A 24,864-nucleotide genomic window follows, 5' to 3' on the forward strand; every position below is an offset into this window, starting at 1 on the left:
TGATACCAATCAAAACAGATGCAGCGTCATGCCTCTACTCCTCACTGTAAGTGTGCTATGCGCCTAACAGCACTATTAAAGCATATTAATTAGTATATATAAGCTATTCAAATGCTAGCAGATTTTTAATATTTAATGAACACTATAAATAAAAATTGACTATCCAACCTTTTCTTGCAAACAGTTTTTTTACATAATAGAGAAAGTTTACGAGATGGTCCCATTAAAATCCAACTCCTTAATCCTAATGCTGTAAGGTTATTACGCGCCTATTATTGTTTTGTATTGTATTACATACAGGTAGTTCAAAAAGATGTGAAGTTGGAACAATTCATACCAGACAATCAATATGAGGTGGATTTTGAAATCTCCATACCCTTTGATGGGCCTGAGGACTCTTATGAAACAGGTAAGTAGGTTCTAGTATAATAATGATTAATGTATTAGGGGATTGTGTAGAAGCCCTTGGCATGCAATGGGTACCAAGTTGCAGAGAAAGTATTTAGTAGCATTATGATTTGATAAATTCAAAAGTCACTATTATAAATTACTAGACTTTGTCCATCTGAATTTCGTTTTTTTTTTAAACCCCTAGGAACTCTTTGATTTTCCAGGATAAAACGTAGCCTTCCCTTGGATGCAAGTTATCTCTATCCCAAATTTTATCAAAATCGGTTAAACGGATGGGCCGTGAAAAGCTAGCAGACAGACAGACAGACAGACGGACAGAAAGACAGACAGACACACTTTCGCATTTATAATATTAGTATGGATTAATTTGCTATTTATTACCAGAAGAAATTTCTATGGCAAACATGCCAGTAAAATAAAACAAAAATATATGTTATTGCATAGTAATAAAAATGTATATAATGCATACATTTTAAGTTCTCACGTGCCATTTAACTTTTTGTGTCAAAATGTCATGTCAAAAGTGCGATTTTAGTTATAGGGTGAAAAGGTGAATCGTACTTTTTACATAACTGACACATAGATCTACAATGGCGCGTGAGTTCGTATTTTCTATGGACTATACTTTAAGATAATTATTTATTTACATGTTTGCAGATAACGTTATTAAAACGGAAGTTAAGCGTGAAATAGACAATTCAAAAGAAAATGTAGTATTTGGTAAGATGTAAATCTTTTATTTATTCCATTTGAATTGTTACTAATATAGAGTGAACATTAAGTGCATAGAACGTAACATAGAATTATTATGCATGTGCATTTACTCTACGTTAGGCCAAAGACTAATATTTTAACATAATAATATTATGTTATTTTCATATTTACAATAATATTATACATAATAATGACTTGTTGAAAATGAGAAAAAAAAATCTTTATTTTCAGAATTGGGCTCAATGCTACCTCTTCAAATACAGAACTTTGGACCCAAATCTGATTACCCTATGATTACATAATTGTAATATTATTAATAGTTTGCCTTGTATTCTGCGTGCGCACATGCTTCGTCCGATTTAGTTGAAACTTGGAGGATTTGTTGACGTAGTAACATAAAATGTTTCATTGGCCATTGCGCAGTAGGTGTCTTTCAAACAAATCATAAAAAATTGAAAGTATGTATATTTTAATTGGATATTAAAATATACATACTTCTCGCAACATCTTTTAGTTTCGTGTTTCGATTTTTTGATGGACAGTATATTTTCTCCCACTTGCTCGAAAATTGGTTCACTGTTATTAAAAAAATCATTCATTTTTAAGATTCCGTACTTCAAGAAGAAAAACTAACCGTTATAGTCTGTCTGTCGGTCGGTCTGTCCGTCGTGTCTGTCAAAAAAACCTATAGGATACTTCCCGTTGACCTAAACTTATGAAATATGGCAGGTTTTATAGCACAAATAGAGGGAAAAATCCGAAAACCGTGAGCTTGTGGTTACATCACAAAAAATAAATTAAAATGTGTTTACGGAAAAAATAATTTACCAAATCACATGGTGCAGTCCGTCATTAATTTACAGTGTTCTAGAGAAAAGTGTTTGGTGTATCTTGTACGATGATACGGAACTCTTCGTGTGCGAGTCCGACTCGTACTTGACCGGTTTTTTATAAAGGATGAATGTAATTTCTTTTCACAGAGGATGAAAGTGAGAAAAATAGTTCATATTGTCCAGTGTGCTGTCAAAATTTCCCTGATGTGGACGCCCTAACGGAGCACGCGTGGACAATCCACGCGGACCTGATGGGTCCAACGAAACGAGGCCGCAAGAAGAAACTGACAAGCGTATGTGGATCTTACTTTATACACGCTGGTGCGGTAACTTCCAGAATTACTACTAATTACTAATTACTAACTTGCTGATGCCTGCAACTTCTCTCGCGTGGGTATAGGTTTTTAAAACTCCCGTGGGAACCCTTTAATTTTCTGGGATTAAAAGTAGCCTATGTGTTAACCCAGAGTATAGTCTATCTCCCATTGCAAATTTCAACTTAATCCGTCCAGTAGTGTTTGCGTAAAAGAGTAATCAAAATATACACACACATACAAACTTTTGTTCAATTATAATAACAGTGAGAAAATAAGAATAATTGTTAGGTTTCCATACCTCGAAAGGAAAAAAGGAACCCTTATAGGATCACTTCGTTGTCTGTCTGTCTGTCCGTCTATCCGTCTGTCCGTTTGTCTGCCGTGTCTGTCGAGAAAACCTATAGGGTACTTGCCTTTGACCTAGAACCATGAAATTCGGCAGGTAGGTAGGTCGTATAGAACAAGTAAAGGAAAAAATCCGAAAATCGTGAATTAGTGGGTACATCACAAAAAAATTTAAATTTGTTCTTGAAAAATTGTTAGTATTTTCAATTTTCAAAGTAAGACAACTATACCAAGTGAAAGGCTTTACTTGTATATTCTAAAACAGATTTATTAATATTTTTATGCACAATAGTTTTTGATTCATGCAAAATGTCTAAAAAAATACCCGAGTACGGAACCCTCGGTGCGTGAATCTGACTCCTACTTGGCCGGTTTTTTTTCAAGTTTCCTAGCTTTTTTCCTAGTTTTACTACATATTACATAAAATTATTGTACTAATACACAATTATTTCTTGTGATATAAGAAAAACACTATATCTCCATGTAAAGTATAATATATACTTCACCATTATAATTCGTAGTAGTAATTCTGGGAAATACATGTGACTTAGTCTGCATGGATTCATGTATTTCTAAAATTCCGTTGAGTGTTTGGGACAGAAAGTATACAGGATGCATGCTATTTCTGTAGTAAGAAGTTACAATTAATTGTTTACAAGGACCTTGGTATTTTGTAGGGACTTCCACATACCACGGTCTTGCGACACCTGAATCCAGCGGCTCCTTGCGACTAGTTTGATCTAATAATATATTTATACATAATAATTATCTTGTAATATTGATATTATTTAAGAAAAATAATTGTATCTTTTCAGACCATCTTACATAAGTTGACAGAGAATGGATTAAATTTGAAGCAGGATAAAAATCCAAAACAAAAGTGTATATTTTGTATTAGCACTTTTAGGACCAAAGATGATTTAATTTCACATGTACCAGAACATAAAGGTTAGTATATAAATCTTAGAGCTAGCGCGCACCACTGTCCCGCAAAATCTTCGAACTATAGAACTACATAGAAGCGCTCGCACTGCGGAATTAATTCCGCACCAGATTTTAATACATTAAATCCAACGGATTTTAAAACGCACCGCAAACTCACCGCACCGTGGTGCGCTCTCTCTCCTAGCTGTTGAAAGGCCAATACCCATAAACTGCCTGGAATGGCTATAAATCGCCAATTCTATTTCATCATCATCATCAACAACCGATAGACGTTCACTTCTGGACATAGGTCTCTTGTAGGGACTTCCACACCGCCACGGTCTTGGGCCGCCTGAATCCAGGGCTCCCTGCGACTCGTCTGATATCGTCCGTCCACCTAGTGTGGGGTCTTCCAACACTGCGTCTTCCGGTGCGAGGTCGCCCTTCCAGCCATTGGGACCCCAACGTCTATCGGTTTTCCGAACTATGTGCCCTGCCCATTGCCACTGCAGCTTCGGAACCCGTTGAGCTATGTCGGGGATGCACGGTGGTTACGTTGGACTCCTACCGACTAAAAACCTCCCGAAGTTCCACCCCACCGCTAACGACGGAGCACAAGGGATCAACAACACCTCGTTACTCCGCCAGCAGATGTCCGCCACAGCAGACCCACCAATGGGGCACTACGTGTCCCCAAACACCGTCAGAGGCATGCCGGAACCACAGCACGCCAACCAACCCGAGGACCACACTGTGAGCGACAGCACAGCACAGATCCTCATGAGGGCTAGGGCTCGCGGGGAGGGCCATTCCCTCTCCACATTCCCCATCCTCACCATCTCCCTCGCCCGTCACCAAACTGGACAGGCGAGAGACCGGTGGGGCAGCCAGTGTGTGGATGGGTGATGAAACACTCACCACCAACCGCCCACCACATCCACACCCTCCGCTCCTGAGGCTATGCCTCATGGATGCGTCTACTGCGCCCTCTGCTCACTCAGAAGGACGCGTGGACTACGCCCCCTCCCCGCCAGGTCAATTCGCCATGGCTAACAATATCCCATAAAGAGAAACTGTTAACCATGTTACCAGGGTACACCGGCCCAAGCACTGCTCTTCCCCCGGAAGGGACTCGCAACACTCAGGCACTCGGGGAGGTTACCTGGCTGGTACCCCTGGTTAAGGTAAACCTACCTTAATCTACATAAAATAAAAAAAATTATGTAATTTTCTGCTAAATTAAAAGCCATATGATTGATATAGTTTTTTATTTCGGTTATATTCCATATTACAGGATGCTCATAAAAGGTTACATTCAAACTGTCATTACTCCTAAACTATTTGATTAAATGCTTTCATTTTGGTGTTAATTTTTAGAAAATATCTTGTTCTATCCAAAGCATGAAAAAAAACAAGCAGGTTAATGACCTAGTTTTCACTAAAATCTTAAAAAACAAAAAATAACCTAATTTTTTGGCGTGTTTTTTCAGTTTACTATTTTTTTCTGTATCTTAATGACAAAATTAGTCAATATTTGTAACATTAATTTGTTTGGTACATTTTTAGCTATCGAACAAAACTAGTTTTGTGTCGGTAGGTCTGCTACATCACGAGAAATTGCTAAATAAATGCAAATACCTTGCTTAGTCGAAATGAAAATTAAAATGACTGCCATTTCCACAAAGTTGATTAAAAAAAATTGGTTTGTCGATAAAATTGTTTGTATCGCTTACCCGCTTTATGTTGGACCCGTTAAGGCCTTAACGGGTCCAACATCCACCAGGTAACCAGAAACACTAGCTTAACTAGCTTATGCTCGCGACTTCGTCCGCGCGGACTACACAAATTTAAAACCCCTATTTCACCCCCTTAGGGGTTGAATTCTCAAAAATCCTTTCTTAGCGGACACCTACGTCATAATAGCTATTTGCATGCCAAATTTCAGCCCGATCCGTCCAGTAGTTTGAGCTGTGCGTTGATAGATCAGTCAGTCAGTCAGTCACCTTTTCCTTTTATATATTTAGATTACAAAGTAAGTGAATGTTTTTGGTTGAGTCGCAAACTGACACATTTCTAACTTGTAAAGTTGCCCGTGATCACTATTTACTCAGCTTGTTTTACGTGCCGAAAGTTACTCTATGCGCATGTGCATTATTATACTGTGTTAAATCGGATTTATCGATAAAATAGGTATGGAACTATCGATTTCCGGTGTTAGTTTCTTTATGTTATAGATTGGCAACATTGGTCTGTGGTCTGTCACTTCCGGTTCTGGCAGGGACGCTAAGTAATTCCGCCATTTTGTTATGACGCATTCTTTATTCTGCATTGAAATGGCGATTCATTTTTTGTTGCGTGTTCTGAATATCGTGTTTTTAATTAATGATGTAAGCAATTTATTAATAATTTCTCGTTATTAAATACTTCGTTGTTTTATATTAACGGGATTACGCCGCCATGCATGAATCTGCGATGTTCGGTCCCGTTTGTAATTGTTCGGCTTTTTTAACGATTCCCATCTTATTCCCTTGGAATCCCATTGGAATCGGGTAAGCCACATTTTTTAGATTTCTAATTTTATTTTGATATGATTACGGGATTTTGTTTCATAAAATTTAAGCTACTACTCAGGTAGCCATTACGACGTAGATATCCGCTAAGAAAGGATATTTATAAATTCAACCCCTTAAGGGCGTAAAATTCGGGTTTGAAATTTGTGTAGTCCACGCGGACGAAGTCGCGGGAATTAGCTAGTGATCTAAAAAGTTATAATTACCTAATATTTTGGTGACACGGTTGCTATTAAATAGCATAGCATAATATAAATTTTATGGGTCTCATAAGAAAGCTTAGAATTACTTAGCGGGTGACAGAGAGAGCTATGCTTGGAGTTTCTCTTCGTGATCAAACCAAAAACGAGGAGATCTGTGAGAGAACCAGAGTAACCAACATAGGTCAACGGGTTGAAAAGCTGAAGTGACAATGGGCAGGGCACATAGTTTACAACTCAATAGATTTTGGGTTCCCAAGGTTAGCACCTTTTAGCGAGCGATTGTGAAATGGTTATAATTAGGGTTGCTAGGTCGCCAAACCTTATAGCCGGACAGACCAGCCAGTTTGGGTAGAAAGGCCGGACACCCTATATTATTGAGGATTTTGTGTCTTAGTATTAATAGGTACGATAAAAAAGTTGTATTTAAAATCAAGCTATTTTTATTATTGTCATAAATCTTGTTGTTAGACGGCACTGCCGCCTGCGGGAGCGACCGACAGTCGACTCGCCTGCGCTCGGCCACGCTCGTTTGCGAAATGTAAAAAGCCTAACAAAAACAGGATAAGCCGGACACTGTTTATTTTGGCCGGACACGCAACCAAAAAGCCTACCTATGTCCGGCTTTATCCGGACACCTGGCAACCCTAGTTATAATTGTGATGATGAGGCCTAAGGGGCGCCTTTAACTAGAAGATGCCTATTCACTCTTGTTTTCTGATAACGAATGCCATCCATCAGATGTGATCAGAATTTCTATAGAATATAATTTTAAATATTATTTTCAGATGAAAAGGTTTTGCGCTGCATGCTATGTAATATGATGTATTTGACAAAGCACAATTTTGAACGCCACAAATGTCTTGAACAGCATAACAATTCGGTAAGTTAATAATAATTCATTAATATTCATCATCATCATTATCATCCTCAGTTTGTGGACATCCACTGCTGAACCATGTAAAGAGAGCCACCACATTCTCAGCCTTCCTGCTGCCCACTTGATACTGTCGGTCCATGTTTCAGAAGGGTGCCCCACACTATACTTGCTTATTTCATTACTTACATTAAAACATACATACATATATAAACATACATAGACACCATAATCATAATCCTTCCTTTTTGGCTTTGCTGTGTCAGGTAAAAAGGACACCTAAAGAAAACAATAGAATTGAATCAAATGAAATCAAATTTAATGTGTTACATGGGATATTAATAGTCAGTTTGATGTCATAATATCAGTCAATATTTTATTTTTCAGGAAGTTCCTCCAGACACCGAGCTGGGAGAAAAAAAGGAAGAATCAAGAAAACATGAATTGTACACAGAAGTACGTTTACAAGAGTTATTCAAGAAAAATATTGCCGAGGTAAATAATACACCTATAGGTATAGGTATAGGTAATAATAGGTATACATAATATTATATAAATCATCATCATTATCATCATCATCATCATCATCATCATCAACTGTTAGAAACTGTTAGATGTCCACTGCTGGGCATAGGTCTCTTAAAATTTAGTTTCTGCTAGGTTTCCTAACATTACAATATTCCTAAAGTTACAATGTCATGAAACAGCATTAATCACTAGTAGGAAAACATAATTTCAAGTTCATACTAATATTAAAAAGGCGAAAGTGACTCTGTCTGTCTGTTAGCTTTTCACTGCCCACCTGCTTAACAAGCCCAGGCAGATAAAGCGGTGGGCAATCTTGTTTAATGTATGAAATAAGGCATGAGACTTGAATGTTTTGTGTTGGAGTTGGAATGGATTCATTTAGTTTTCTGTTACCGGCAGCACCGTCAACCTGGCCTGGTTTTCATGTGCAATTCGTGTGGTGGCTTGTTTGGCTCTGAAGACCAGTTCAACCGTCATCGTGATCGGGAACACCCCGAGCTTTCTGTCCGCTGCCATCTTTGTGATAAGGTCAGTATAAAGTTCAGTTGCATGGCAGGTGATTAAAGTTAAGTTATGGTTATCGTTAAACTTCAACCATTGATAAAAGATAATTAATGGGTTGCACAAGTCAAGGTGTGTTAATGTTAATTGTTAATCATATCATCATCATCATGATCAACCCATGACTGGCTCAAAACAGAGCACAGGTCATCAAATGTTGTATACGCATTTAATTGTGACAGCCCTTTCTAAGTTTCACGTTGACGTAGCTACTGCTCTCATGGTTGGCTCCTGACATGGGAACTTTTCAGTGGTTAAAAGCACGGATATGAAATGTTGAATACGCATTTAATTGTGAAAGCCTTTAGAAGTTTATACTATTTCTTCTCACTCAAGTGACGTCTTCTCTCTTCCTTCCTATTGTATTCTTTTGTATTGATTCTACTCGGAAGTATGGGAGAAATTGTACTGAAATGGTTTCAACCCCGTTGCAGGATTATATAGGAATTACGACTTGACAGAATTCCTTTTTAAATTATGAAATCGACCAAAAAGAATTCATATTAATTTTTTATTTAAATTATGGAATTGACAAAAAGAATGCTTAGGAATTTAAAATAATCCTCCTAATATTTAAAACACAAAAAATGTTTTTAACTATGTCCATTTTAGACTTTGAAACCATTCAATCGAAGTGCGCCAATCCGGTTTCATTAGAAAGGCAATAATGCGAATATGGTTTTAAACCACTAAAACAATGCATTAGGCACATTCTTTTTTTAATGTAGTAGCACATCTCAGCCGTAATCATAATAAAAATAATTAAAAAACCTGATATTCAGTAATTGGCAAAATCGCCCTTGATCGTGTTAGACACTTTCAATATGTCTATTTAACTGAAACAAAATTGACTCATTGAATTCAAATTTACCACCATTTTCTTTTGTGATTCACCAGGTGTTTGCGACATTGAAAAGCGCCTCTCGCCATCGATCAGCGTGTGAGCGAGTCGAGCGGCTGTTTGCGTGCTCCTCGTGCGAGATGAGATTTGCGCACGAAGTGACTCTCAATAAACATATACTACGATTCCACACCGGCCAGAGCGTCTCCCTCCTATTCTTAGATCGCGAGCATGGGCCGCAGAACTACAAGTGCGAGACCTGCTCTAGGACCTTTGCTAGGTCAGTATGGGTACAGTGATCAGCAAACATTTTTATTTATTTATTTAGATACAAGTTATCCCTTGACTATAATGTCACCTAATGGTCAGTGATGATGCAGTCTAAGATGGAAGCGGGCTAGATCTCTCCGGTCGTGTCGGATTTCCGTCCCATCGAGCTATGAGAGAGGGAATACGGAGAGTGCGTGTATGTGTATGTCATGTGCGCGGTGTGTGATGATACGCAGAATCATGCACCGTGGTAAGAACCACACTCCTGTTTTTACTGACATGCAAATTTTTCTTCGCAAGTGTATTTTAGCCGTGATATGATAGCCTTAACCAAATTATGTTGAACACTAGATATGGTCTATCTTATTATAAATGCGAAAGTGTCTTTGTTTGTTGGTTTGTCCTTCACGTCGCAATGGTGCAACGGATTGACGTGATTTTTTACTTGGGTATAAGATAAAGACCTGGAAAGTGACATAGGCAACTTTTTATCCCGGAAAATTAAAGAGTTCTCACGGGATTTTTAAAGAACCTAATTCCACGCGGACGAAGTCGCGGGCATCAGCTAGTTATGCATGTTTGTATCACAATGTGTAACTTTGAAACTTTAGTTTTCATATTTTTGTTTTATTTTGTTTTTCAGCAAAGCTTTACTCGAGAGACACACAAGATCACATAAAATTGGAGCAAAAGTATTTGAATGTGACATTTGCAAAAAAAAGTTTACTAGACGAGATAATTTGAGGTATGAACTATATATAAGTATTTTTTAAATTGGCTAATTAAATTGATGATTGAATTAATGTGAAAATTGTTTTTATACTTTATACTTGGAAGGAAGTTTTTTTTTTAAAAAGAATATTAGCCATGTTAAATGACTAATATTCCCCTTTCCTCTCCAACTAAGCGTCAAGCTTGTGCTAGGAGTAGGTACGACAATAATGCAACGGGCGGGGTTTGAACCGTCGACCTTTCGGTTTTCAGTCCACTCCTTCACCGATTGAGCTATTGAGGCTCTTATAGTTAGTATAGCACTTTGTGTCACGTAATCCCATACAAATGTAGGACCAAACATCACAGTGAGCGTTAACCATATTGAGTCACCAACTAATCACAAAAATGTTTTCAAAAAAAGCATTCAAAATTCAATAGGCTACTTGACAATTTTTTTAAGTTGGTCTTAAATGGTTAATATTTGTCCTATTATATCAAAAAAATTAACACTATATTTTTTTGCGCCCTAAAAACCGTAAAACTTTAATTTAAAAAAATATTTTTCTTAGACAGGTGAAAACACTGTCGGCCATGTTTGGCCGATAGATTATCTGTGCTCTGACGTCATGCATTTGTAAACAACAGTATAACCACAGGGTTATACTGTTGTTTACAAATGCATGACGTCAGAGCACAGATAATCTATCGGCCAAACATGGCCGACAGTGTTTTCACCTGTCTAAGAAAAATATTTTTTTAAATTAAAGTTTTACGGTTTTTAGGGCGCAAAAAAATATAGTGTTAATTTTTTTGATATAATAGGACAAATATTAACCATTTAAGACCAACTTAAAAAAATTGTCAAGTAGCCTATTTATAAACATAGTTTCGTTTGTGTCACAAAACGGTTAACGCACACTGAGATTTTTGGCTCTGCCATTCGTATGGGATTATGTATAGCAATTCTTAAGTAGTACTTATATCTACAGGACACACCTGCGCATCCATGCCGGGAAAACTTATACGGAAGGCGGCGGCTCTCTTTGCATACATTGCGGAAGAAGCTTCGCGAATTCCTCCAATTACATCGTGCATATGCGCCGGCACACGGGAGAAAAACCATATAAGTGTGACTTCTGTGGGAAAGGTATGTTATTATTTATTTATTTAATTAGAATGGCCATAAAGCCCAATTACACTAATTAAACTACGAGTACTAACTAACATAAATATACTTACCAAAAATTGTTAAAATTATAAATTTTAAATAGCAAAATTATAAATTTTCACAAAAATGCAAGATCTGACCCATGAGGTCAGCCCATTTGTCAGAAAATATGTCACAGCGAGGGGACTCCTTCAGCAGTGCGTTGAGCGCAGCCAAAGTGCGCGGTATGGGTGACCTGGAACGCGCTACCGTGCGACTAAACGGACGTTCCTCACGATGTGTTCCTTCACCGTTAAAGCAAGTGATATTTATGACGTAACTCCAAAATTTTCCGAAACCTCCGATTAGGAGGCGGACGTCCTAACCGTTAGGCACATCTTAGGTATGCATTCATCATGATTGATCAACCCATCACCGGCTCACTACAGAGCGCGGGTCTCCTCTCAGAGTGAGAAGGGTTTTGGGCATAGTCTACCACGCTGGCCATGTGCGGATTGGTAGACTTCACACACCTTTGAGAACATTATGGAGAACTCTCAGGCATGCAGGTTTCCTCACGATGTTTTCCTTCACCGTTAAAGCAAGTGATATTTTAATTACTTAAAAACGCACATAGCTCCGAAAAGTTAGAGGTGCATGCCCGGGATCGAACCCCCGACCTCCGATTGGAAGGCGGACGTCCTAACCACTAGGCTACCACAGCTTATTCCGAACCACTAGGCTACCACAGCTTATAGGTATATAAGTATAGCTTATAGGTATGCATTGGTAGGCATTGTGGCTAATTCCGTTGTGCATAATCTCTAAACTATACTAAAATGGCACGTCTAAATGTATTGCTATCCCTTTCATAATGTTGCTTGCGGAAAAGGAGAGCACTAAATTCAGACCTGTTAATTTAGTTTAGTTTAGAGATTGTGTACAAAATAATCGGCCCCAATAATTCAGTTTTTTAATCAGAAAACAACTGTTTTCCATTGCAAAATCAGGTTGAATTTTTTTATGTCATTAACAAACTAACTAGTTTCGAAAAACTTATGCTGTTGTGCTATTCTGCCGTCTTCTAACTAATAAGCCGTTAAGTGCAAAAATGTATTTTGAGTTATCGCTACCTTTACATTACCTTAATTTCTACTAAAAACTAAAATCGTACTTTTGACATGCCCATTGTCACCTACAGCTAAAATGGCGAGTGAGATCTCAAACTGTATGCACTTTTTTATTTACATTTAATTAGAAAATCATAAACCACTGTTATTTCATAGTTTTAAGTTTTCACTTCTGTTGACAGCCCCACTAACGGGTAATATTTTTTTTTAGGTTTTTGCCGGTCGTCAGATTTGCAGTGTCACCGGCGCTCGCACACTGGAGAGAAACCCTGCGTGTGTCGCGAATGTGGTAAAGGTAAGTGGGTAACATAGTTATTTCCAAAGAGTTGCGAGATGTGGCTGTTAAGGCCCGCGTCCACTAGGCGCGCCGAGTCGAGTCGAATCGAATCGCAGAAAGTCGCCTCCTATATAAGAAACTGCGTACATCAGTGACGCGCCGCGGCGCGCCGAATCGAATCGACCGCGCGAATTGCTCGACAGGCGAATTTCTTCGCCGGTGTGATTCGATTCGATTCGGCGCACCTCAGTCGACGCGGAGAAACGAATGCGCGCCAAGGTATTTATTTCTATAGGTCGGTTTCGTTTTCAAATATTTTTGTTTAAATAAAGAATAATGAAGAATAGTCCAGGTAAGTCTAACAAAACTTGAAATTTTTCATAGGATAAACGAAAATATTGAAAAAATTTAACAGGATCCATTTTCAAATCTGAATATAAATAATAAAATTCACCATAATTATTTCTTTTCATATTAATGTCGTGTACCCAGTGTACGGGAGCGGTGTGCAGGCTCGACCGTACCAAAGGGGAGATCTCCCACCGAGCGGTTGGTTGTGCTCGGTAGCGCCAGCTGGGCCGACGGTTATGTCTTGAAACTTCTATATATAGTCCAGATTGCAGAAAACTCCGTTAGTGCGATTACTATCGGCGGTACATTTGTTCGGGACTACGTCATCGATTGAACAGCGCCATCTAGTTTCTATTGTGGTAACCGCCACACCAGCATTTAGGAACACGCCGTTCCTGAAATAAAATGACGTCCATCCGTCCATGACGCAAAAACGGCCTACTTTGATGAAAAGTTGCGATGAATGAACAATTCGATTCGGCTCGTCAGAGATGGACGCACTAGGAATAAATGCGACTCGATTCGATTCGGCGCGTTTCTGCTGTAGTCGACGCCAGGGTTTAAAGGGAAGCCACACGATGCGTTGCGTTGGCGGTGCGGCGCCTGAGCGGTGCCGCTGCGTCATCCTACAAAGAAATCGCTGTACCATGTCACACGAAGCGTCGATGTCGTGCGGCGCCGCACCGCACACGCAACGGACTAGGCGGGGAGAAGTGGTGCGTTGCAACGCCATACCTCAACGCAATGCCCGTGTGGCACCCAATACTCAAGCCCATAGTGAAAACTTGAGAAGCAAGCTCGCATCAACAGGAATTTGAAGAAACGCAAGAGCTACTACGGAAGCATCGAAAAGAAAAAAAAACCGGCCAAGTGTAAGTCAGACTCGCGCGCCGAGGGATCCGTATCACAGACATTTTGCATGATAAATCAAGCACTAATTATGTATAAAAATAATTAAAAATCTGTTTTACAATGTACTGGTAAAGCCCTTTCATATGAAAGCCAACTTGGTATAGTTTTCTTAGTTTAAAATTGAAAATACTAATTATTTGTTCTTGGACATCTTAATTTTTTTGCCTTATGTAACCACAAATCCACGGTTTTCGGATTTATTCCTTTACTTGTACTATAAGACCTACCTACCTGCCAAATTTCATGATTCTAGGTCAACGGGAAGTACTCTATAGGTTTTCTTGACAGGCACGACACACGGAAAGACAGACAGACAGAAAGACAGACCGACTGACAGACTGATGGACGGACAGAAAGACAGACAGAAAGACAGACCGACTGACAGACTGATGGACGGACAGAAAGACAGACAGACAGACAGACAGACAGAAAATGGCGCAATGCAATAACGTAGATGGCCACTGATAGACCTAACGTCCAGGGATCTGAACTATGTGGGCTAGGTGTGGAATTAAAAAGTTATTTATTGTGCGATGGTACGGAATCCTCCGTGTGCGAGTCCGACTGGCGCTTGACCGGTTTTTTAGGTTAAGAATTTGGGCACAGAACGTCTTATTCGCGAAACGTCCTTGTTAATTTAAAGATACAAAAAATAATGTTAAGGAAGTCTGAAATTTTTCTCAAATTAAATTAGGTGGCCAATGGCGCCGATTCTGTTGTCTTTCTCTAAACTAAATTTAGAATATCTGCATCTTTTTCTTTTTAATATGGCTAAAAAAGGACAGAACATGAATTCTACATTTAAAGACTCTAAATTATAGTGCACGTTTAAACAATAGATAAACTGATCCGTCCAATAGTTTGGGCTGTGCGTTGATAGATCAGTCAGTCAGTCAGTCAGTCAGCTTTTTCCTTTTATATATATTATAGCAAATTAAGCTTTTGGTTCCTTGTCACTCACTGGTGTTTATTTACCTATTTAGCTTTCTCAAGAAGTAATAAGCTGACTCGCCACATGCGCGTGCACACGGGCGTGAAGCCGTACAAGTGTACGTATTGCGAGAAGGCGTTCGCACAGAGCAACGATCTCACGCTGCACGTTCGCCGCCACACTGGCGACAAGCCCTACGTGTGCGAACTGTGCGGCGACCGTTTTATACAGGTGACTTGTGCATCCGTGATCATCGCGGTGAGCTTTGCCGTAACGCACGCGCCCATTGCACCGCCCGCCATCTCCACGGACGAGAGAATTGTGACAACTCTTCTAGGCCAATCTCCTCGGGGCGATAAGGGGGCGTCCACAAATTACGTGAGATGTTTAAGGGGGGGAGGGGGTCGAGTCAAATCTCATCAAATCTCACGTTAGAGAGAGGGAGGGTCTCGGCAAATATCACGCAATTTTTTTTCTGATTGAAACAAAAAAAATTGTACTATTTTGGTCCATTTAATCCAGATTCTACATGCTTAAGATTTAATCCTAAGCGTAATCGTAATACGATTAAGATCTTTCACTAATTCGTTCGAAAGAAAATAATTTCGTTCAAGTATCCAACGCGTTTACGTAAGAAACCCACATTTTGAATAATCTCCCGTAAGATTGGGGATGGGGGAGGGGGTTGAACAAAATCTCACCAGGGGGGAGGGAGGGACAGAAAATTCAAAAAAAACACCCTCACGTAATTTACGGATGCCCCCTAACGTCACCGCGCCGATAGTAGGTCGGACTCGTTGCGATTTCCTCGCCTGTGGAGATGGCGCCTTAACGCACGCGCCCATTTAAACATAAAAACAAATTATTATCTATATATAAGTAAATAAAATTTAAATGTCTGTCTGTAATGTCAAAATAACAGCTTTTTACTAAATGTATATCACTAGCTGAATCGTCCCCGTGAATTTAGATTTTTTTAAAATCTCGTGGAAACTCTGATTTTCCGGGATAAAATGTCTCTATGTCACTCTCTTCAGGTCTCTAACTATACCCATGCAAAAATCCAACTCAATCCAAAATAAACCAACAAACAACCCAACTCGCATTCATAATATGGATAGTGTGATGCGTTAATTTTGAGAAAGGATTTGCCAAATTTGTCAACTGTCAAATCCAAAGTAACTTTTGACGCGACAGTTGACTCAGCTAATATGGGGGGAGTCCTTTCTCAACATTTACGCACTGTCTGTCTGTTCCGGCTAATTTCCAAAACGGCTGAACCGATTTTGACAGGCCTTTAACTGGCAAATAGCCACAAGATACTGTTATAAACAGTAACTTAACAGAAATAACAGAAATAGTAGTACTTAGAAAATAATATTTTAGAAAGAGATAATTCCGCGAAAAAATATATTAAAACACATTAAATCCAATATGTATATACTCGTGTATACTAAAGTACTTAACAAAGATACGAATCGACTTAATTTTGTGCATGGGTATAGTTAAAGATCGGAGACATTGGTTATTTTTAACTTACGGTTAGGACATGGGATTTTCGAAAACTAAATCCACGCGGACGAAGTCGCGGACATCAGCTAGTTATTAGTAATTAATGTTTATTTATGACACTATTATTGAATACATGTACTTTGTCGTTTAGTGGTTGCCTCACATTTTCTTTCCATGCATGGTGATCCTGGGGGCTGCAAATATTTACAGTTTGTTTTTGTTTTTGCTGGGTATATTTAGCAATATTTTTTGCCAAATTAAATCCATAAACTGTCTATGAGAACATCAGTAATCTTATTCTTTGGCTGAGATCTATAGAGCTACTTTGACTTGGCTCAGACTTATGTTTTAGTTAAAACGAGACAGATTTATGTCAGCCACAGATATATCCAGATATGCAACTAGCGTGACCCTCCCCAGTCCCTCTCGCTCAAGCAGAGGTACTTACTTGTGAAATGTTATTCCGTCTATTTTACGTTCGCTCCGGCTATTGTAGCCTAGTATACTGCAATCCACCATTGCACAATAACTTCAAAAACAACAAAACAACCAAACAAATCAATCATTTCTTTAAAATACTTGAGTCAACATAACCTCACTTCACGTTGTTTGCCAAAATCTCACGTACAAATACATTTTAGTAAACAAAAAAAAGTGGCCACGGTGATAAGGACAAAACATAATCATTTTGTCCCGTTCTAATAAGAGCTTAAATGCATTTAGCTATCTCGCTCTAACAGTAAGTGTCACAATAGGGCTACTTCTAATAGTCCTTGTTCTGAGGTGTCAGCGGACAGCGATATGCCGCCGTCTCGTTTTACCAGTCTGGGCAAAGTCAAAGTTTGCTCTATAAAAGTAATAAAACTTTGAAGTTGGAGAGTCACTTGCACTTAATAAACACTCACTCACACACACAATGTCAAATTTTAGCCATTAAAGTTCTCTGATTTTGTAATTATTAAAGTTTCTGTTGTGTGTAAAATAAATTAATATACTCAATTTAAAAAAAAACGTGTGTTCAGTTCGCTCGCGGTTGAATTGAAACCTTCAGAAAACTAAACTTGGAGAGGATGTGACGAATGCAAGTATCAGATTTTCTATATTTAAATTTAATAGAAAAAAATTGGTGTTTTGTATTTTGGTCTGACATAGGCAGCATAACCATGCAACTATCGATTCCAAGTTCTATGAGAATAATAATCGATAATCGAATAGGTTCATCAACGATTATATTCTAACTCAATTACTATATGCGAGTTGTCAAAATTATCATCCTAAATTAAACAAGGTTTAAAATATCTAATAGTACTAAACACCACGAAAGACTGTATTGTGGGGTTGCCACGTAATTTTGACATGATGTGAGCCTTCCTAAGGAAAGCAATTTGGACGATCTCACTAGATGGCATCACAGGTATATAAAGTCTGAAATGAAAATAGAAAATCGCTAACGAAGTTTTAATCCCAGAAGATTATGACATGATAGATACAGCGTGTTTTTTTTAACTGGGACAGTATGGGGAAATCAAAAACCATAGGAGATACAGGTAAAATGTCTTAAGGAAACTTTAGGTCGTTTTTGTGAAAACGACCGTCAGATGTCATTGATCCAAGTATGATTAGGTTACTTACCTACCAGTTACTAACAAATTGTATAAAAAAACATTTACTTAAATTTGACCAACTTCTGCTTTTCCGTTTTTTTTCTTTCTATATAATGAGACGATCCTAACATCAAACGATCAAAACTGAGTCGATCGGCATTAAAAAAAAAGTCAATTTCATTGATTATTATGGCCAACTCACGCTTGACCAAAAATTTACTATGCCAAAAATGTTTCACAAATAATGACCTAAAGTTTTTTAAGTCAGTTTCCCTGTACCTCCTATGGTTTTGGATCACACTGTCCCACTTAGGTATAAAACACACTGTATACAAGTTCCAAGATACAATGACCGGCGGCGGATTGATTACGTAAAACGTTGCAGTAGCGACAGCAACGCGACAGCAGTAGCAATGCGATATTTAATTTACTGTCTCTCTTCTTCTTCTTATTTTGCTTTGTGGCTATTGCTGTCTCACTCTAGCCGCTGTTACGTGTGACGTTTGACAGCAATGATCGCGAGATTTACGCCTGTCGCGAGATACGTAATCACCCCGCGGCCGGGTCTCCTGGGGCGCCGACCACGATGAAACCCGCTCGGAGGACGATCTTCCTATCGGTACAACACACAGCTCCCACAGAGTATAATGTATTCTATCTCATTCGCTCGCAAGCTAAATCCTATACATGTATGCGTTTGTCTCTTTTCAGTGTGGGTTTTTTGTTTCATCGAGTTTCAAATCACGACGGTAGAAGGTTTCAATTCAGGAAGGCTACAATTTGACGTTTTACCATCTCCGAGGACTAAGTCTCTTTCGGCTTTCGTAAATCAGCTTGGTTGCTAGAGCAGGCGCGGTGGTAGATTGGAAATGATAAAATTAATAATGTTGCTATGCTGCCCGGGAAGAAGTTCATATAGCGCTCTCTCTGTTACGTAATCCCATACAAATGATACAGGCAAAAATCTCAGTGGGCGTCATGCAATCTCACACATGTTTTCAAAAAACATTCGAAATTCAATTCGAAAATGTATTTAAAAAACATAAATAAAATTAGAAAACCTAGTTTTGTTTGTGATTGGTTGTTGACTCATGGTTAGCGCCCACTGAGATTTTTGCCTCTATCATTTGTATCGGAGAGAGCGCTATACTAACTCCTTTCCTCTGATTAAGATTTTTCCCTTTTGATTTTGCAGTTGTCTATGAAAAATTCACATTCTGCCTAGCTGCATGCTATGCATCTCCATATTGTGAATTACTTTCATAAGTTTGTAAAGCCTAGCGATATACCGTGATAGCCTTCGTTAGATCGGTAAAGACAACATTGGAGTTCAAAAAAGAGCATAGATCTTTAAACGGAGTTGCACCGACCACATCCTAGATTCATCTTCACAAAGTGAAGGGGAATGTGAAGAAGCTATATCAACTTCATGATCAACCCATCGCTGGCCCACTACTGAGATTAGGTCCCCTCTCAGAATGTGAAGGGTTTTGGCCATAGTCCGCTATGCTGGCCAAGTGCGGATTGGCAGACTTCGCACGTTTTTAATTGGCATGACGCCTACTATGTTATAAATAAATTATTTCTTAGGAATTGTTAAATAAAGGATCTTCCAAATTTTTTAAAATCCACGTCAGCTTTTAGTTTTTGAGTTTGATTACTATTTTCAATTGAGGATTTAACTAAAAAAGTACATCAAAATACGTTAAACGTTTATGACGGCACATCTGTGTATTTCATACAAGCTCTCTTACTAAGCGAGCGTTTTGACGTTTGATAAAATATAGTCGCTGATTTGACTAGTAGTCATCCTCCCTATTCATTGCCTTGAACATGGTACAATACGTGATAATATTATGGATGTTACATTATAACACAGATCAGCAAGTTCCCCTGTCCTGAACCGCGACGTGGTCGATGTGATTCCGTCTAAAGAAGATCAACTCTCTTTTGGAGATGCAAATTGTTACGTTCTATTGCAGGGAACCGCCCTACATGCACACAGACGGTCTCACGGGCATTACCCACCGCCCGCCCCGCCGCAACAGCCACCTCTTACCTACACCATATAAGATACCACACATTGGCGTCGATTCTGATATTTTTCTCTAAACTAAATTTAGAGTATCTGCTTTACAATTAAGGCATTTAATAGTACATTGTGATACCAGGGCGGTAAGTAGGTTGTAATAACCTTAACGCCTGAGTATTTACTGAGACGTTTTTCAATACAGTTGTGAGAAAACAAGTAAATAAACTAGAGTTCTAAAAAAACCAAAAGACGTGTCCGATTCCGCACAAATGGCCGCCTTATCTAAAAATATTGGGCGGAGTTAATTCCATTTTATTTCCTACTTCATGACTTAAAATAAATGAGAAAAACTACAAACGAAAAACTTAATCTAAATTTCAAGATGGCGGGTTTTGTAACTACGCACTTTAATTTATATCTGATTAGTTGTTGTTTTGACAAATTAGTTGTTTTTCAGTTTAGTCATTCCCAATGGATACATTACAGATTCATAAATTCTTGAGTATTAATAATAAATTATCGTCGGCCTTGGGTTCTAGCACTTAAGTGAAAAACATAATTAGAATAGAGTTGGTAACTTAACTCACTTAATAATTATTTTTAACAAACATCAGGCAAAGAAACTGTATGTAATACCATTAAACGACCAAAAGTTTAAATCATTTAAAATCCTTTTATTTCCAATTTATAGACTTAATTATTTGAAACAATTTTGCTAAACCATATTCTTCCTATATATAAAAATGAATCGCTGAATGTGTTGCTGATCGCAAATCTCGAGAACAGCTGAACCGATTTCGCTAATTCTTTTTTCATAATATTCCTTGAAGTAAGGGGGTGGTTCTTACGGAGAGAAAATTTTAAAAAAAATCCTGAGAAAGAATCGACTTATTATTATTATTATTATTATTCTTTATTTAAAGGTATAAACCCAATACAATATATAAACTTAAAACTAAAATACAATAAAAATAAATAACTGAATGACAATAGGTAGTAGGTATATCACATGACCGTAAGTAGTTTATTTGCTCTGTTCATTATGGGCGGTACGAAGTTCGCGGGGCAGCTAGTAGATAATATTTTTAAATATTGCTACGTGTAAACAATATATTGTCATTTTCATGGTGCGCTTACGCTCAAAACAATTGATTGAAATTATAAACTACTAAAAAAAGATTTATTAAAAAATATTTTAAAAATTTAAACCCTCATTAGAAAACTTTGTCAAAGTTAGATTTTAATTATTAATTAATCACTTGAGTTTTGTTATTATTCTACAGTCTTTCGCTTAAGTGCTTGAACCCAAAGTGAACAAGCCCGTTATAATTATTATTTAATGTGCGTATCTAGTAACAAAAAAGCTCCTTTTTGAAATTAGATAAAACTCTTTGCTAGAAAACTTTTTTGAAGTTTTATAGACTTACCAAATTAAAAACGAAAAAACTGTAAAACAGTCGCGCTCGTGTTGTAAATTTAGCTTACCGAGCCTTGTTTACTAACATAGAATAGTATATTTCATTACAAGTGTGGAAAGGCTGTCATTGCAAAGAGTTCCGACAAATGTCTACCCGAGCCGAGGCGCACGCGCGAAAATTTGCAATGACGGTTCCGCACGTGTACTGAACGACTATTTTTAATTCAATTGCGAAAAAAAGAAGCAATTTAATAAAATTGCTTCATTTTTTTCCAAAAAAACAGGGAACTATGCCCATACAGCCAAGTCTTCAGTAGAAGTTTTTTATTGATATGAAATGAAAATGAAATTTAATGAGATAAAATGAAATGAAACCTAACCAAACTCATTCAATCAAATCATTAAATCTGATATTGAAACAAATTAGTAGCTTATTTTTAGAAATATACGTATTTGCATGAATCATAAAAATTTCTATGATTTTTTTTTAGTAAAAACTTCATCGTTGGTTTTTCTTTTTAATAGACATTATTTTGACAGTTGGGAAAGAGAACGCACGTGTTCGGAAAAGGTAAAAAAAAGCACGAGTATGTAATAGCCCACATCCCGAACGCTATACGTCCCTGCAATACGCCACTTTTTGAGGAACTGTATTAAAAAGTGCATTTTACGACCAACTGTATTGAAAATAATAATAATTAAATTGCCCACAAAAGGAGGTTCGTACATTATAATTAGTACGAACCTCCTGTTGAGGGCAAATTTTTATTTTTATTAAACTTAAGTAAGTTATTGTATTATAAATTTATTTCATTTTTATCTTATCATTTTAACTAAACCTAATTTTATTTCATTTTATTGTTTTTGAACTACACATTTGTATTTTATTTTATATTTGAAACGGATTTAAAAATTGTCTGAATTGAATTACGATATTATTATTGAGTCAAAAGAATAACAAAAAAATAAAATAATTGTCGTCGTTTAACAAATAAAATAACTTATTTTTTAAATACCTTTTATTTACTATCGTTATGTATAAAATTTCAAGCCTTCGGGGAGTTTTGTTCCGAACAGACAAATAAACAAACAGACCGTCAGAAAAGCGAATTAATAAAAACGTGTTCAAAATGTCAAAATACGTTACTTATCCGTAGGTGATTTGATAGACCCAGCCGCGAAAATTCAAATTTTAGTTAGTTTTTCGAAAATAGTAGACTAATCATACATCGAAGGCTTATGGTAATGAATTTTGCGCGCATAACATTTATGTATTTACATGTTTTTCCATAAAACTTTGGTCAAAAATACTCATTTACTTCATATCTGTTCCTGAAAGATAATTTTCTGAATTTTCCCGGATTTGCACAAATATGAAGTAAATGAGTATTTTTGACCAAAGTTTTATGGAAAAACATGTAGATGCATAAATGTTATGCGCGCAAAACTCATTACCATAAGCCTTCGATGTATGATTAGTCTACTATTTTCGAAAAACTAACTAAAATTTGAATTTTCGCGGCTGGGTCTATCAAATCACCTATTTCGTCCGCGTGGGCTACTTAAATTTCAAACCCCTATTTTACCACCTTAGGGGTAGAATTTTCAAAAATCCTTAACGGACGTCTGCTTCATAATAGCTATTCCACATGCCAAATTTCAACCCGATCCGTCCAGTAGTTTGAGATGTACGTTTATAAATCAGTCAGTCAGTTAGTCAGCCAGCCAGCCAGTCAGTCAGCCAGCCAGACAGCCTGTAAGCTTTTTCCTTATATAGAAGATGTCAACATCCCCACCGATCCTGTCTGCTAAAAAAATGTTCCGGTGGTCAACAGGAAAAGTTTTTTGCATCTCGTAAACGGTAAGTGTTATCATATAATATTTAAGCAAATATTTTTTTTAAATAATAATTTTACTGACTGTGTCTTTCTCAACTTCGTTGAATTGTCTTGTCTACTTTTGAACACTTGAAAGAAGTTTAATTGGCTAATTTGACTAAAAATTCTGAAACTGCCGTTATTTATATCAATTGCCTTTGAGTTGAAATGCATTTCCAAGATGAATAACTTATAGAGAGATGGTCCTTCACATTAATGTGTCTGAACAAGTGAAGATGCCCTAGAAGACACTTAGACGCCCTGGGGCGAGTCCTCCGTCCACACCGGTCGCCTTGCTGGGCTTTTCACAAGCGGATTTCACCCGGCAGGGCTGGGACCACGACGTGACACCCTAAGTTCTAACCCGGCTTCGCGAGAGGAACTAGACACACCGTCACGGCCAACCCAAGGATGCTGAAGTATTCTACTTATTTTTCGAACAAGTGAAGATGCCCTAGAAGTACGTCCACACTTAGATGCCCTGGGGAGTGTTCTCCCTCCCCACCGCACCGGTCGCCTTGCTGGGCTTTCCACAAGCGGATTTCACCTGGCAGGGCTTGGACCACGACGTGACACCCTCTTCCTCATCCGGCTTCGAGAAAAGAAGACCCACGGCCAACCCAAGGACCCTGGCTTGTTCTAGTTGTTTTGTAGTTTACAAACAAAGAAAAACTTGTTGCAAAAAGGAGTTGTTGAAGTTGATTTTCTTTCGTATTTTTGATGGGGAGTTAATAAAAAAAAAGAGGTAAAAATAGTTTCAAAGGTAGAACTTCAATTGGCTAGTTAGACTACAAAAAAGTCTTCTACTCGTATTAAGGTTGTCGTTTGTTTAAGTAAAATAATTGATCCAGTGTAATGAAATACAATATAAATCAGGTTTCATCGCACTAGTTCAAAACCAAATATTATCTTTGCTGGCCTGTGTTCCTATTTTTGAGCGTTTATGATTGCAAGTAAAACGAATAAGTAGCATTATTTACTGTCAAAAACTAAAACAAGTGAAGAATACTAAAAAAATATAAAAATTCCATAGTGAATTTAAAAATAATGACTTTCCTTTTTGTCTCTCATCGAGTAGCTCAAAGAAGTAAATAAAACTTATTGTTCCGTTAAAGTCATTTAGTAGCAAACAACAAAAGTACTGACCATTTTTCGCGTTGGTTAAAATGATTGGTTTCTATTAAGCAGTTCCTGCGAATCGAAATGTCTATAAGGTTCATTCTCTACAAGTGTTGTCAAAGTTTTGTCGTGGAAATCTACAATGTTTTTGTTAAGTCTTTTGAATAAGGAACAGGAATATCCAAACATTGCACCCGGCAACGTTACATGTGTCCATACAACAATCATCGTTTGCCATGATAGTTCGTGTTTGGCAAAGTTCAGAAACTGGCGTTATTATATCAATTGCCTTTGAGTTGAAATGAATTTCCAAGGTGAACAACTTAAAGAGAGATGGTCCTTCACATTAATGTGTCCGAACAAGTGAAGATGTCCTAGAAGAGATGGGCTTTTCACAAGCGGATTTCATCCGGCAGGGCTGGGACCACGACGTGACACCCTAAGTCCTAA

At 37.7% G+C, this 24,864-nt stretch overlaps 1 protein-coding gene across 5 annotated transcripts in view; it reads left to right on the forward strand.

The window, feature by feature from the left end:
* Positions 1-24,864, forward strand: part of LOC117995914 (zinc finger protein 431-like) — a 170,080-nt gene that overhangs the window by 5,997 nt on the left and 139,219 nt on the right. For 2 of the 5 annotated variants that reach the window (XM_069508553.1, XM_034983935.2), the window contains exons 4-16: positions 301-409; positions 1,069-1,131; positions 2,106-2,251; positions 3,436-3,568; positions 7,103-7,197; positions 7,579-7,686; positions 8,119-8,247; positions 9,178-9,401; positions 10,035-10,136; positions 11,095-11,252; positions 12,594-12,677; positions 14,906-15,084; positions 19,952-22,662. In XM_069508553.1, the coding sequence (XP_069364654.1) occupies positions 301-409; positions 1,069-1,131; positions 2,106-2,251; positions 3,436-3,568; positions 7,103-7,197; positions 7,579-7,686; positions 8,119-8,247; positions 9,178-9,401; positions 10,035-10,136; positions 11,095-11,252; positions 12,594-12,677; positions 14,906-15,084; positions 19,952-20,041 (1,620 nt within the window). In that variant the 3' untranslated portion in view covers positions 20,042-22,662. Of the gene's footprint in view, positions 1-300; positions 410-1,068; positions 1,132-2,105; positions 2,252-3,435; positions 3,569-7,102; positions 7,198-7,578; positions 7,687-8,118; positions 8,248-9,177; positions 9,402-10,034; positions 10,137-11,094; positions 11,253-12,593; positions 12,678-14,905; positions 15,085-19,848; positions 19,918-19,951; positions 22,664-24,864 lie in introns of those variants that run through there. The other 3 variants (XM_069508554.1, XM_069508555.1, XM_069508556.1) reach the window with 3 other exon arrangements.

The sequence above is a fragment of the Maniola hyperantus genome, chromosome Z (assembly GCF_902806685.2).
Source record: "Maniola hyperantus chromosome Z, iAphHyp1.2, whole genome shotgun sequence".
Taxonomy (NCBI): Eukaryota; Metazoa; Arthropoda; class Insecta; order Lepidoptera; family Nymphalidae; genus Maniola; species Maniola hyperantus.